We start from the raw sequence: 15,954 nt of genomic DNA on the forward strand, positions 1-15,954 counted from the left end.
GATTGCTCTGGTATTGGCAAAATAATATTTCTTTTCTTTGTCAAACTTCGTCCTAATTCTGTGTTCATTCTTGGGGCTCCCTGCAGTGCCCTTTGAAAGTGAAGGTGTGGGTCTTGGAAGAATTTGCACAGCGCAGGAAGGAAATACCATCAGGGTAGGACTTAATTGAACTTCCCAGGGATTTTTGATCCCACCTTAAGCTCTGTACTATCATCAAGTCAAACAGAATACATTATGTGCTTAGCAGTGAAAACAGATAAGGGCTCCTTGGTCAACATCACTGAGGAACAGCACTGATTACCCATCTCAACACATTTCTCTTTGCAACCCTCTAATCTTCCAGTTACTGAGATTACAGGGTCCAACATCCAGGCAGGTTTAGGAATGAGCCTCCAAAAAAGGCAGAGAAAAATCAGGGCTGAGTCAGATTTTCCTACACTTAAAGTTGTTTTTGAACAGAGGGCTTCAAGCCCCTTGAGCATGATGAGCTTAAGTGCAGCAAAGGATACTGAATTTGGGAAGTGCTCACACTGGATGGTTGGTGGAATCCCTGGGTGGTGGGATCTTATATCTCACCTCAAAACCTGGTCTTGACTCATGTGCATCTGTAAATTTATGCATGGGTGGCAGAGTAGTTATGAACAGCCTGGTTTCTCCCTCCTGCACATCAGCAAGACAGGAGCTCTGGGTGCTGAGGGTAAGCAAGAGTCAGAGCCCATGCTGCAGACCTGCTTGGCTCTTACCCAGCCCTGGGCTCCAGGGGCTCAATCCTTACACCTTCTCAGAGGTCCTCTTAAACACCACTATTGAAACACCGCTGCTGAAAAGGACACTGGAAAAAAATGGTTTCTGAAGTTTTCAAATACAAGCAGGATTTAACCACTGAATTATGCTATGACATGACAGCTCTCTGGTTAAACCTGAGAATCCAGCCCTGAGAATCCAGTAGGGACAAGCAGCTCATGACAAGCCAAGAGCAGCGTGGGTCTGTTTGCCTCCTCCCTTAATTCTAGACTGTGGATAGCAGAGATTCATTGGGGACCTGATGCCAACCCTCTGCATTTTCACATTGCTCCATAATGACCAACAACAGTAGTTACTGAGCTGGTCTTTCTCCATCGACTCCCTCCTGGAGAGGAAGAAAGGACTATTTCTTCTTTAGGCTGTTTCCTGATAAGCAGAACCAATGAATCCAGGATTCCTCCTGATTTCTGTCCGCTGTCCCCTAACACATCCCCTTTGCAATACCTTCTGTCCCCATCCACATCCCTTTCACCCCTTCTCCATATCCACCTGTGCTCCACCATCACCGCCCACGCCAGCTCCTGCTTCTCCCCTGACCTCACCTCTTCTGCAGGGAGCAGTGGGCGCAGCTTTGGGTGCTCTGCTTGCTCTCCCCTCTGGTTTCCTACCTGTGCATTTTTGATCCTGCCTCATAACCATTCCCCTTTTTTCATTTGGTTTCCTCTACTGTCAGCTTTTTCCTCCTTTCCTCTGCCTTCTGCTTAGTCCTGCAGCCTAGGAAGGCTCTGAGGCTTTGCTAGGGCTGGGCTGGTGAGGGCTCAGTAGGAGCTAGGTGTGAAGCAGCACATGTTGTGTCTAGCTGCAAGCTATCTCTTTGGCCAACTGTCAGAATAATTGCAGAGGAAGGTCTATGTTCCCCTCCCCAGAGTGGTGGGGACATGAACCCCATTATCTTTTGCCTTTATCTCACCAGTGATTTCCATAAAAGGGTGTAGGAACGAACATCTTTGAGACCTTTGCCTTTCTGATAAATTTGCTTGAAATGAACTAGCAGGTAAGAGAGGACACAGAGTGATCGTATAAGCTCCCTTTTCCTGGAAAAAAAACCCAAACTGCTAAAAATAGTGCTGCGTGTTAATAACTTGGCAGACTAGGAGATGGATCTGCAAGCTTGGCTTTGGGCTCTGATCTGGACCTTCCTGCTGTGGCAGGATTTGGACTATGCCGAAGAACTGGGAGGGCTGCAGCTTGCACTGAAGCCTGCGTGTGCGTTGCTGTCTGCATTGAGGGGCAATCGCTTGTATGTGCTCATTCAGTTCTCTCTGTTCCTGATCTTTGGCAGTTTCCTGCAGCTTAGTTGTTTGCTATCCCTTAGGATCATGGAGATTTCCCTGTGTGGGTTTGGGGGGTTGGTGTGGATAGTGAATCTTTCATTATTGTACCTTGGAGCCTGCATCTGCTGGCTCCCACACTGAATTTTGGTTTTCCTGCCTAAAATATATGATGACAACTTTAAGGGCATTTATAATACTTGTGCAATCATTCACCTTGCAGATTATTTGAAATTAAATCTCTTAGCATACTTAAATTATAGGATATTGCCTTATAAACCTGTGTGTAGATTTCAGTAATAGTTGACTGTGCTTGGTTTCTATTATTTTTTAATCAGTACCTCAGGGTACTGTTCAGCATCCTACAATTTACAAAGAAAATTATCTAAACCAACAAAAAGTTCTTGGCTTTTATTGTAAACAAATCTGCAAAAAAAAGCTGATGAATCACCACAGAGATTTTGTCCAATTTGATGATTAATTGTACTGTATTTAGACAAATCAGTGCATGCTAGCACACACTTTCTCTCCAAAGCCTGTTACCCACAGGCATTTATAATCTCAAGCTCCCTAAAAGAGCCAAGCCATTTCAAATTTTATTTTGTTATTGTGAAGCCTCTTATCCTGTTCTGCAGAGACCTGAACCAAAAAAATCAACAACAGGGGTGCAGCTGGTGGAGATGTCTCTAGAGGCTCATATTGCTCAACCTGTCAGTTTTGTGTATGAGTCTTGAAAGTGTAAATAAATAAAACCAAATGTAGGGCTTTACTGTAACCACATTTTACTGCATCTCTAGCACGGACTGGCCTTTAATCCGGAGCGGGTCCTCCAGCCTGTTCTTCTGACAGCAGTGACGTTTTCTGTGGTTAGCATGCAGCAAAAGCCCAGGCCATCAGCTGATCCCTCCCTTGCTTGTGTCCCCTTTACAGCCTTGGGCAGCCAAAATACCTACCAGTCATCTGGGCTTGGGGCACAATTCAACCAAACTCCAAAGAGCACAGAGCGGCGTGCAGCAGCAGTCAGCATCCTTCCACAGTGAGAAGCCAACTTGCCTTTTTCTCTCCTGAGCGTGAAGATAATTTTTCTAGGTGAACCGTGATGTTACTCTGATACAGCCTTGCTCAAAGCTTTCCAAGAGCATCATTCCTGTATGTAAGGCAATGGCTGTGATCACTGCAGAAGGTCACCTTGTGCCGTGCCTGTCGGAGCCCTTTCCTGTGCAACCTCGTATCTCAGTGTAGGTTTCTGATCGCTGTCTCACAACCTTTTCATCACTGTTCACCGGCAGCCTCGTGCACGCTCAGATGTTGGCAAAGACCTGACTCATCTCTTTTGTTTGTTGCTTTTTTTAAGCAATGGCTTCCCATGGACTTCCTACCCGTTCTGAGGGAAGTCCAGGCCCTACTAAGTCAAAACACTCAAGGACTTTTATGTGGGCAGGATTTCAATCACCTTCAGGTTGTGAGTGGAGATGCTTAACCTTTGTCCTGAGGATTTTTGTTCTGAGAATGAACCTTTCCTATCCGGATGAAAACATTGAATCATGATGCCTGCCTGTCTGATATAAGTATTGTGAGTATGTTCATTTTCTTAATGCTAACCCACCCGCTAGTCTTTATCCTAGCTTGTGGAGCAAATTCCAGCACCCAGACTAGAAGTTAGTAAGTGGAAAGAGAATGAAACAACGGCCTGAGTTTTGTTGCCATATTCACGGTTTAGTCTTTTAATTCGTTGCACGCCGGTACGGCAGCACACACACGAGCAGCCAGACTCCTTGCAAGCACCCCTCTCATGTTGGACAGCAAGCAGTGTGTAAGTATCTGGACAATCAGAGACCTTAGCTACCATTTTCTTCTGCTTCCCCTCATCAGTCCCTCTTCTCAGCAACAAGTACTTATATAAGGCAAAGACTGGTAGCCCATTAAAGATGACATCTCTGATGTTTCTTTTCTGAGATCCAATAAACAAGATTGATGGACTGATTGCTATGCAGAAAGCACGTGGAACTCGCAGTTGAGTTTTTTGTGTTCTTCATGCTGCATACCAAACCCTGGGCAAGCCTGACCATTGCAGTATCGTACATATTGGATAATGCTGTTCAAATGCATACCTCCCCTACTAAGCAAGTATCTTTTTCTTCAGAGAGTAGTCCTTTTAGAGGAGCGAGGGAAGAAAAGAAGGATGAAGCTGCACTGGTTAAGTGATGTTTCTTGTGTTTTTCAACTCTTGTCAACTTAGAAGCTTTTGAGATCCTTCTAGTGGTGTCCCTTTTCCTCCACAGGGACATAAATATACAAATATGGTCCTATCTCAGCTAGTCAGGAAAATTCCCGTGAAGCAAAGAGTAGGGTCCTTTTGCTTCACACTAGTATACAAGTCAGCGATCCAGTGCCATCATCTGTTCTGCTCTTCTGTGGCTTTTGACCAGGATGGTAAAGTCAGTGGATATAATTGCTGTTATTCATATATGGTAAGCGTAAGGAGGCCATTCATTGTATACATGTAAACAGGCAACTGAAGTCATAGCAGTGCTATCCAAAACCACAGCACAGGACGAGACTGTAAGAGGAGCACAGCAGTGGCCAAAGAGGTTTTACATGGAGCCTGATAAAGCAAAGGCCTTGATTGCACTGGATTTCTGCTTGATTGCATGTCAGAGGCAGCAGTAGGCTGCAAAAAGTGGGGCGAGACAACACCGGGAGGGTTGCAAACAGCCACAGAAGCACTGGTAATTGCCAAGGAAAAGCTATTAGGCAAAGGGAGGGAGACTTTGGGGTAGAAGGGACGTGAGGAGAGATTCGGAGCTGTGAGGAAAGAAGTTGCATAATCTTTTTCACTCCCCTCTGAGTTTTGGGAAATGAAGCTTTGCACATTTTCAGTAAATTAACAATAGTGCTTTAGAGATAGCACTCCTGGCTCCGTCGTACACTGTTTCTTCTAAGGGGAAACAGCACACAAGGCAGCATTGCTAACTACAAAGATCAGAAAGGGGAACACTGCTTTGCTTTTTTGAAGAAGTAACTGCTCATTGAATGAAAGCATTAAAGAATACTTTGATTTCCTAATACCTGAGACATGTTAAAACTTGTTCCTTCCCCAATGTCTAAAATAAATTAATATTATTCAAAAAAGCCATCACCAGTGTCTGGCATTGCTTCCTCTGGGCATCGGATGTGTCCTGTCTCCCTTGTCCCTGAACTCGTTCTAAAATGAGCCATGCAATTCTGGGATTGTCTTCATTGTGGGTCTTTTAAAATGGCATCAGGATGGCCAAGATCTAACCAGTACTGAGCACCACAGCAGGATCCTTCCCATGGCTCCTATGGGAAGCTGTGTAGCTTTGTAATTCCTGGAGCACTTCCATGAACTCAGCCAGAATAAAATCAGAAAAGAAAAGAAAATGTTCCTGGCTTAGGGATAAGGAAAGGTCTTGTGTGGTGTGGGTGAACATATCCAACCCCTTTGACAGATTCTGCAGTGATGATCTGCAGTCTGCTGGATCCTGCAGTCCAGTTCAGGCAGCTTGACGTGCCTTGCTGAAATCCAGATAGAAATACTGTCTCAGTGACAAAGTAAGAAGTTGTAACTCTCCTCGAAGTTTCCTGGAACCTTACAGACGTGCTCAGTGGCACAATAAAATCTAGTCTGACTTCCACCTTAACTAAAGGCAGCTGTAGTGAAACCTGTGATGTTAATGGACTGAATAGCAGCCTGGAGCTCTGAAACCCTAATGAATGCAGGTTGGAGCGCTCCCCACTCTCAATTACCCCCACAAAGGTAACAGCTCTCTGAAGGTTACTGTTTAGCCAGAAATAGTGGTACAGTGTGTACATTCTGGCTTGACATTGCTGGGGCAGTTAATTTTTACTAAGCTCCATTTCTTGTATTTTTACCCCCATGCATGTGTGTTTGGCTTCTAGCTAGCTGTGTGCATAGCTGCTTCTCTGTGGGGGATAAAGATATACAATGACTAAGCCCATGTAGAATGGCAGGATCCTGGGCACAGGGGAGTCTTCTGGTCCAGAAAACCAGGATGTGTGTGTGCCCCACACAGTGCCCATGTTATGTGACTTGATCAAAATGACTTACCTTTTAGCATCTTATTTTAATTGAATCACTTTTATTGAGTCCCAAGGGGATTGTCTTTTTTGTTTCTCTGAAGCAATTTATCAAATGTTATTCCAAGAGAGATGGAGAAGGCATGATGATAAAGGCAGCATCCCTCTTCAGAATGCTTAGGCTGCATCTTTTCCTCAGAAAAATCAAGTTAATTGGTTTTATTGCTGTTTGGATGGTTCTTTTTTACTACTGGTCCACACAGACCAGCCTGTCGCTCTCAGTATTCAGAGCTCTACCTTGCTGTCCTCGAAGGCACAAATAAGCTTTTGCTCCTATTACCTCTCCTAGAAGCTGTGTAGCCTTGAGAGAAACCTGGCTGCTGCTCTTCCCTGTTCAGTCATCAGCAAACCTTTTCCTGAGTTCAGTTTGCAGAGCTTGTGTGTTCCTTCTGCCTGCCTTGCAGAAGGGATTTTAGGAAAGCTTAATCCTCTGGCAATTTTGGGCATCTTATTTCAACAAGCTGGCCCGCTCATCTCTGTGGGTAGCTGTTGTCATCAGCGGTGAGAGCACGACTCTCCTGGGGACAAAATAAGGACTTACCTGTGACCCCTGAATCTAAAGTCTGATGTGTGTCTGTTTCCCTTTGCATCTTCCTAAAAACGCAGTGAATTTGCTGAACTGCCTGTCAGAGTTGGTCATTTCGTACTTGGCCTACATGGGGACTTCCAGCTCACCACTCCCAGGATCCCCTTCTGAATGCCTGAAGACCTGATGGAGTCCACAGTTCCTGGACCAAGCTCAGGAATGTGCTCCAGCTGGGTGCCTAAAGGCATTGGGAACTTTTGTGTTTTATTGAAACTGGGACCTTGGCTCTCAGATTCAGCATTAGGGAAATAAGAGGCTTGCTTAAATATGTGCCCGCTTCCCGATGTGGTTGTGTCAGTGAGAGAGGTCACCTTCCCCAGGTGGATCCCCATTTCTGCTCCTGAAGGTCTGTTCCAAAGCTGCTAGTGCCATTAGTGTGTTAATTGTTAGTCTAAATTAAGCCATCTGGTTTTGCCTGGAGTAAAGTAAGGAGCAATTGTTCACCTGAATAGCTCCATGAATGTGACAGCAGCTAGGACTAGGGATCTGGTCAATGGCATGGCCTGAAGGGAGAGTGAATCTGTGTTGTAGCCATTTTGTTTTCAGAAAAGGATCCAGGGAAGTCAGCATACTGACGGGAGGGCCTGCTTAACATCAAATAAACATAATATTAAGGAAGGGAAAGCAAATTCTGAGAGGGATGCCTCTCCATGCTTGGTTCTCAGTCACCGACATGGGTATCTAAGCCAAGCCAGTCCTTCCTCAGGCAAAACATGCCATGGTGATAGCCATGAAAGCCCTTCTCCCAAGTAAAATAGTGAGAGCAGTCATCAGATTTTGGAAGACCCAGTCAGAACTCTCTCTACTGCCAGATCCAGAGCAGGGGTTGGAAGCCAAACCCACTGCCCTCCCGACACAACGGTCAGAGTCAGGAGCTCTTCAGAGGCAGTGGGTATCTGCCTTCTCCACTTTGTATGAAACAACTAGCAATTCATCAAGCCACAGGGCTGGTGGTGGGTAGACAGTTGGCTTTCAGCTTCTCCTGCGAGCACTGGGTGTCTTTCAAAGGTTAAATAGCTGGTGGACTCCCTTCAGCACTGAAGAGATGTGAATGTACGAGACACACAGCGAGACACTTAAGTAATAGGTGTCTTTATTATGTATGGAAAACGTTACGTTAAAACAATAGCGTTCTTTTTAAAAGCATGTCATAACCTGAAGGATGTACAATGTTACTAATTTGTGCTTTTAATTCCTGATTAATAACTATTTTCTAAATGTAGATGGCAGCAGTACAGTACCCCTTTTTTATGAAGATTAACATCTGTGAATACTGCCTTTGAGATAAGCCATGTGTATGTGATTAGTTTGTTGCTTACTGGGAACAGTTTTAAAGAATTATGCTGAATAAATGAACCATTACTTTCCTTTTTTTTTTTTTTTTTGCATTTCTGATCTTTCTGTGTGATTGCAACTTGATCAGTGTTGAAGTCAGCACTTCTATTTTTCTTCTTTTCAAAGTAAAGGGCTTTCTCATTAGGATTCCCACAGTTAACTGTGGGAAGATGTCTGCCCCCCTAGAAGAGTTTTGTGAGAGAAGACCTTGCTGTAGAGAGTAGCCCAATTATGTTTGATTATTCATCACTCATATGGACTTACAATGGAAGTTGTTTTCAGCCTCCTCTAAAAATGAGACTTTTTCTAGCTAATATTTCACATTAGAACCCCAAACTGTAAGCTAATCTGAACTTACTGGGGCTGAGCGATAGTAGACAGATGTAAGCAGCAAAAATGGATTTCTCCATTGTTCCAGCTGATACTAATCACCGGTACAACTGCTTTTGTGAGCAGATAACAAGGCAGGGAAAATGGGTGCCTCCACCTGCCAAGAGAAGTCATTGAGTTCGAGCCCTTGATTTGTGCTGATTAGAGAGCACTGTGAGCAACATCAGCAATTTCCCCTGAGACAGATATGGAGGAGGTTTTTTTCTCTGGGGTTAGTGCTGCCTAAAAGGAGCTTCAAAAAATCCTAAAATACCTGAGCAGAGATCAGTCAATGGGAATAATACTATCCTGGATATTGGAAGAATCCCTGCTAAGAATACAATTTTTGGTAATAACAGCAAAGAGGAGAAAAATAAGCCACAGGTCTAAAGCATGTTTCAAGAATGCTGTCTTCCAGTTCCTAATTTTATTAAAAAGAAAGCATTTTTGCTTAAACAATGAAGATCTTTGTGTTGAGAAGTGATTAGCCTTAGTGCAATCAGGTATGCTATTGTCCGTGTGAATCCTTCATACTGAGGTTTCATCCAAACATTTAATTTTTTGTTTCTCTTAAAATTTTTGGTGGTTTTCATTTGGTGAATGCAAGTGTCAAAAACTGGGGTCAGATATTCAGGAAAAAAATGGTGTTTCAAGGGTAGGTCTGGCTTGGTCAAAGCAAATGCCGTCGCAAATATTGATCCAATCAGATCGAGTCAGAGCTCCGTTGACTGGAGAGGGGACCCGCAATGTCTAGCTCTGCAATAGCCATCCGCATCGTTGACATTGGTAGCTGGATGAGAAGGATCATGCTTTCACTGTTTGAACTGCCAGCAGTAAGCTCCCCAGGAAAGAAGGTGTAACAAGGTTTAAGGTAAAATCATCAGCCTCCCCTGCATTTATCAGAATTATTTTTAACTAGAAAGCTCTTAGGCACTAAAGCAGAGTTTGCTTCCTGAAGCAAAGATGTTTCACAAGGGAGAAATGTGCAACACCAGTGGCTGTTGAGGGAAGTTGCTGTTAAAGATCTTGAGCCTTGGGGTTTTGAAATGAGAACTGAACTTGTTATTAGCAGTCCCCTGAGGTCTCATTTCCATGCCAGTGAATAGCCTGGTTTTGTGCTCAGTAGCTCATTTCCCTGCATTTTCAAGTTTCACCTGTTTTATTTTATCTTGGAGTTACTAACTTTATGACAAGGCTTCTATTTCTTCTTTTTTTTTCTTTCTTAGGGGGTTGTTTATCACCATCCATGACAAAGGCCATATTGCAACAATGCTAAACTCTTGGCCTGAAGAAAACATTAAGGTATGTGGGATGTCTTCTGTGGACTGGGAAATTACAGGGAGTTGGGTGGAAAATGGGATATTGAATGGAACTGCTTGGCATTATTTACAGAATTGCCTATTTAAAAGGACAAGCTAAGAAATACTCCCTTCTTCAGAGAGTTTCCAGGCTAGTGGTTGGACTTCAGAGACTCTGCCACGTGTGTTTGTGGTCAAGAACATTCTTTATCAAAGGTAGCAGGACCTTGGGCAATAAAAAGAGGGTGCATGATAATAAATTTGTACAGAATAGGGGTCCTAGCGAAGAAGTAAGATATGGTGTTGAAGAATTCTGTGGCTAACTCACAACTTGTTAGATGTACCAAAGCTCTTTAAGATATCTCTGTAACCGACTTGCTTGTAGGACTGCTTCCCAAATCCAGTGAGTCATGCAGCATCCAGAACACTGGCAACTCTGCAAATAAAGTTTGATATCCAGCAGCTGAAAATATTACTGACACCCCACCCAAAAAGTGATCTTGTGAAGTTTTTTTTCACTAGAGCTCGGGGCTGGGCAAGTCCCTGGCATGAAATAAGGTCAACATTTAAGACAGGTCTTGCCAGTCACCTGCTTCCATCGGTCTGAAAGTACATGTGCCTGGGAATTTCCCTGGCTATTGACAGAGCTTCGGTCCCCTATCAGTCCGCTGTTTCTTCCAGGAACAAAGGTTTGGCAGCTGAGAAAATTTTGCAAGCGTTTTCCATTTCTAAGGGGAAAAAAAAAGGGAATTTAACATGTTTCCAGAAAAAGTAATCATATTCCTATAACCTTGTCTTTGAAACCACGGAGAACAGATGCAAACTAGATATTTTGTCCTTGCTGTGTCCAAAAATCTCAGTATTTCCATTTGTTTCTGAATCAGGACTATGAGCAGAACTCATTATGGCTAATGTTTTTGCAGATGGGGAAACTGGCACAGAAAGATTAGAGACTGTTGTTTGAAACAGCCCCCTCTGGCACCCAAAACAGACCATAGGAAGGGCAGTGGTTCATCGAAGAGATTCAGACTATCTACTTCCCAGGTTTGCGAGACTACAAAGGCAGCTAATTTCATCAGTATTGCTGTTTTGGACCACAGGGTTCCTTGTGTGGTTGCCTCCATGCCTGAACTGGTAGGCACTTGAGATTTTGAGATAAGTAGGGAGGCACCTGGACTGCACCTAAGTCCCTGGAGGGACCCAGTTTTTTAAAAGGCTGAACACCAACACCACTAAGTCCCGTTAAAGACAGCGAAGAAATACCTGGAGAGGCTGCCCCACCTTTTGCTTTGTGGCTCCTTAGAGCTTTGTGGCAACAGCATTTACTGTGGAAATGGGAAATCTGGGTTGTAGGCCTGGATCCTCCACCTGGAAGGGCTGGAAGGGTGCTCTGCTTAGCTTAGCAAACCCTCAGCCAAGCTCTGATGTGCCCCACCTCCACCCCTCCTGTTGAAGCTGGGCTGCTCTGAAAGAATCAGAGTGCCAGAAGCAGGACAAGTGAAAGAAGCCATTTCTGATCATACTCATGTGGGAGTGTGGGTTCTTTGTGTCTCTTCCAGGGTGGCTAATGAATCCTGCCATGAAGAAACATTGGATAAAATGCCGATAGCCCTCATCAGTGCCTCCCCTTGCTAATTTTTTCTCTGGTTCCTTAATCTTGTACTCTTTTCTGCATGATGGCCCAACTAGAGCAGGGGGAATGCAGAGAAGCATACAGGATAGTGTTGTGGTAGGATGTGATCCTGGGGAATGACAGCTATGGGTTCAAACCACCTCAAAGTCAGGGTAATGTAGAAACCATATCTCTTATTCCTAGACAAGTGTGCTGCCCTGCAAGCTACTGGACTGGCCTTCCTACCTTACTTCCCTCCCTCCTTCCAAAGGATGCTCACCTTAAGAAATGCTCTCAGCATCTTGAATCCCCGTCAGGATTACTGCTATACAGGGCTGTTCAGACTCATCCTTCCACATAGCGTTTTCTGTTGGAGCACTCAAGGCAGAGTATCGGTTCGTCCTAGAAAGGCTGACCTGGTGCAATCAATACAGAGAAGTGGGAATGCCAACGGCAGCGCTTGCCTCTGCATTGCCACGGCAGCTTGGAGATCAGCGTAGTGCTCTGGATCACTCTGCTGGGCCAGATGTCTCCTACTTAGGCATTGCAAAACTGGGCTAGCTACCTACAGCAGCTGACTGGATACAGCCTATGGTCCAGAGACATCTCAGTTAACATCAGCTGCTTGAAGACTCAGTGCCTAATCTCAGCTTGTGAGCACTTCTGCAGTGATCAATGAGATTAGCATCTTCAAAGAGAAATACCCCTTTCATCCCTTCCCAAAACAGCTGCTGGAGGGAGGAGGTGCACTCTGGAGGTTTCTGCATCTCCCCATCAGCTATCAAAGAAGTTTAGAAACCAGTTAGATGGTTGGCTTAAACTGCACACCTAACCTTTAGCCAAAGACTTGACTAGAGCCATCAAGAAAATTTGTAGCACAGCTGGAAGTAGAAAACAGGTTCCTAATTGTTAAACCAGTGGTTCAGTTAGAAGGGTCTGTCCTGCTCAGCCCGAGATTAATGTCCTGTTTGTGGAGTTCTGATCACATGAATGTGAGCGATTAAAAACATTACTTTAATGTGCTTGTATGTCAGGTACTCACTGAAACTTTGTGCACTTTTTTTTGGTGTTTTTCAAATCCGAAGAGCCACAAACAAATGTGAATCCAGTTTCCCCTCTCTGATACAGGCAGCAATGAATGTCTCCCATGCTGCATTTTCTGTTCTCCTGTAGTTTTCAGTGTTACCTTGAGGAGCTTTGGTACTTATAGAATGCAGCACATCTAAGGCTGAAGAAATTTTCTCTCTCTGATGGATATCTAAGTGCTATCAAGAAGTTTTTAGGCTTGCCTGAGAACACTTACTTGTTTGGATGAAAGGGGATCTGTGCTCCAGAGAAATATTTTGATTCATTAGAACTTAATTATTTAAAAATATATATATATATATTCTCTGCATAGGTAGGATTTTAACTCCTTTTCATATAATTTGCATCAGTTTCAGGATAAACCTGTAGCAGTGCATGTGCTTGCTGCTTTCCCTATTCCCATTACTGCCTTCCAGTCCCAACTGCATCCTCTGGGTGTGGTAAAGAAGTGAGCGCACACCCAGAAACAGATGGAGCCCACCCAAAAAGAGACTTTTCCATCACTAACACTTCACATTGACTCAGAAGGAAAAACAAATAGGAAAATGTTCAAAAATTGAGGTGGATAAGTGTATCACTGCCATGACTGAATTTCCCATGATGGGGATTGTCCAATCTCTAGCCTAAGGATAGGTGTATAATCCTTTTAGTTTTAATAGATTTTTCATTGAAGGATCACTTCTAGGAATTCTAACTCCTAGTGACAAGAAAGTGGCAACAGCACAACAAATATTCTACATATAGGAGGACCATTTCAAAATAATCCCTATTACGTATTGGTTGTCGCTATTATTTTGTGCATTACAACCCTGGAATGTATCATGCTTCAAACTACCAGAGGGTTTGGTTTTGTTTTTTTTTTTTTGCTAGAGGACGAAATAGATGTAAAAGGCAGAATAGATGCACGTCTCCTCTGCATCTGTAGTTTCTCCTCAGGCTTATTCCTGAACTATGCAATGTAATGTAATTCTGCTCTGCCATTACAAACAGCAGTTTAGGTTGAGGGAGAAAACAGCCTTGGGATGTGTATATAGTTTATGTTGAATAAGAAAGGACACTGAAATAGATGAGTATGATTCCTCCTGAAATAGGAAAGTGCAGCAAGAGGTTTATTCCATTCCTAAACAATGAAATGCTTCTCTATCGCAGTAATAAACGAATGCATCTTTATTATCCCCCCCTCCCCATGGAAGTACATCTATTGAGATGATAGCTTCTAATCTCCCATTCTCTTATTTCTCACTAAAGCGCACGCATGTGTATGTCCTGTGTCCTAAGTTTAGCCTTAACTTTGCAGATCAGCAAATAAAGAACTTCTCTGCAGTCTTCTCCTTTGAAATCCAAGCTAGACTGTGCACTGAGTCCCCCGCAGTCCGATAAACCATTTGATGTGAGCGCTCTGTTCTCTGAAGTGCTGGGACACTGCTGAAAGTTGAAGTTTATTATTGTATTTACAGCTTTTCTCCCACGGTGGGACTGGACTCCAGTATATTCCTGTTCTTACTGGATTTCAGAACTGCCCCAAAGAGCGCCTGACCCTGGGGACAAAACTGACAAACACAGTAGTTACTTAGTTAACCTAAAAATTGGGAAGTTTAGTCAGGTCTGCTTGGTCATTTGCCTCCTAAGGTCTCAGTGATGTACAGTGTGCGTTGAACAGCTCAACTTTAGGCTTCTAATTTGTACAACATTAACCAGCCTTTTATTTCCCTTCTTGTCACAAAGAAATGATACAATAACAAGAAAAACGTAAAATTATGGATCAGAGATTTTGGCGAGGTAGCACATTACAGTATTGCTGAAATGCAAAAGGCCAATTGCGCAAAGAGTTACATGACAATTGTTTAACTCCCAGCTGGGTGGGAAAAAAGGTCTAATATTAAATATATAGCGTAGGAGACCCTCCACAGCCCATGCTGCTGCCCGTGCTGATGGCTTCTGTCTACCTGCCTTGCAGTCAGGGGGACCAGAGGCAAAGGGACCCAGTTATAATGAGTTTTGTTTTGATTATCTGATGTTGGCTGCTCCACAGCTACTCTACAACGGTGTGAAGACATGCACTTGTTACTTCCACAGATGCAGTTCATAAGCACAAACACTTTTGTACAGAGCTCTTTTTCCAGAAGAAGAGAGGGAAAATCAAGGCCAGATCTTTTTTGTGATGCTTCTTGTTATACAGCTGAGGATGCACAAAAAGCCATGCTGGTTGGGCTCTGCTACAAGTGAATTGAAGTGCTGGCAAGCAGAGTTGCTGCTCTCCCACACTGTGAGCAGCTACCCAGCAACCACATTACCCCTACCCCCAAAAATGAACAGCCCTCTGTCACTAACAGCTAATTAACATGGTGTCATGTAGAAGGAGCAAACATCCATTGCACAATGCAACTGCAAAATGGCATCGGTGTGAAGACAGTGGAGCTGGTTTTGCTTCTAGAGCCTTGGCAACACCATGCAACAGTCTCTTTTGATCCTCCTAGGCTATCGTGGTGACAGATGGAGAGAGGATTCTCGGTTTAGGAGATCTAGGAAGTTATGGCATGGGTATCCCCGTGGGGAAGCTTGCTTTGTACACAGCTTGTGGTGGAGTTCACCCACAACAGTGTCTCCCTGTCCTGCTGGATGTTGGCACAGACAACGAGGTAAGACAGTTTTTCATAAATCTGATGGCGGGGGGAAGAATTGAGATTAATGCTTAACCGAGACCAGTTCCCTAAATGTGGAGGCAAAGCCAGAGACATCCAAGATAAGACTAGTGACCAGCACTGCAGGGAAGTGGGCAGGTTTTGTTCCTGTTTGATGCTCAAGAAACTTTTGCTCTTATGGGGGACTGAAATAAACACTAAATAGCCTCACGGTCCCCTGGTGAGAAGACTCAGAGTGTTGCCAGTTGGAGCTGAAGGGTCAGCTCCACTTTTCAGCATGGCAAGGTGAGTTGGCAGATTTTGTACAGGAAATTACGGATTTATTCTTCCTCTGGTAATTGTGTGAAAACAGGCAGATACTCCTGTCTGCGTAGAGGTGACTGTATTCCAGAAAATGGAGAATCCCTGGTGGCTGGTTTGGGAATGATTAATTTCAATGTTTTGTCAGATTGCACACTTTACTGCACATGATAACCAGACAAGAGGACTCCATCTGTTTGCAGATTTTTGCCTTATGACTCTGGCTCAGAAAGGCCGAAGTGCAACATTTTAGCAATGCCAGAATGGACATCTGTGAGGATGTCTTTTTTTTAAATGAATATCCTATAGTTATTTGTGATGGCCCGGGTTTGTCCATTTTTGTAAAATGTACATGTGCCTCACTTGACCCCAAGTAAACCAAACACATGTTTCTTGAGAGAACTAACAAATCTGGGATATTAGCGCTTTGAGTTTGTGTATGAAGTCAAACGAGTGCCAACATTTTCAGACATGCTTATGCTCACTAGATTTTCTGCACCTCTGTCACTCCAGACCCAAGTGTCTCAGACTG

At 43.9% G+C, this 15,954-nt stretch overlaps 1 protein-coding gene across 2 annotated transcripts in view; it reads left to right on the plus strand.

The window, feature by feature from the left end:
• Positions 1 to 15,954, plus strand: part of ME3 (malic enzyme 3) — a 134,108-nt gene that overhangs the window by 81,219 nt on the left and 36,935 nt on the right. For both annotated transcript variants that reach the window (XM_087758458.1, XM_087758459.1), the window contains exons 4-5: positions 9,711 to 9,786; positions 14,958 to 15,119. In XM_087758458.1, the coding sequence (XP_087614584.1) occupies positions 9,711 to 9,786; positions 14,958 to 15,119 (238 nt within the window). The remainder of the gene's footprint in view (positions 1 to 9,710; positions 9,787 to 14,957; positions 15,120 to 15,954) is intronic.

The sequence above is a fragment of the Nipponia nippon genome, unplaced genomic scaffold (assembly GCF_047370975.1).
Source record: "Nipponia nippon isolate SJK-2023a ecotype South Korea unplaced genomic scaffold, ASM4737097v1 scaffold_2, whole genome shotgun sequence".
NCBI lineage: Eukaryota > Metazoa > Chordata > Aves > Pelecaniformes > Threskiornithidae > Nipponia > Nipponia nippon.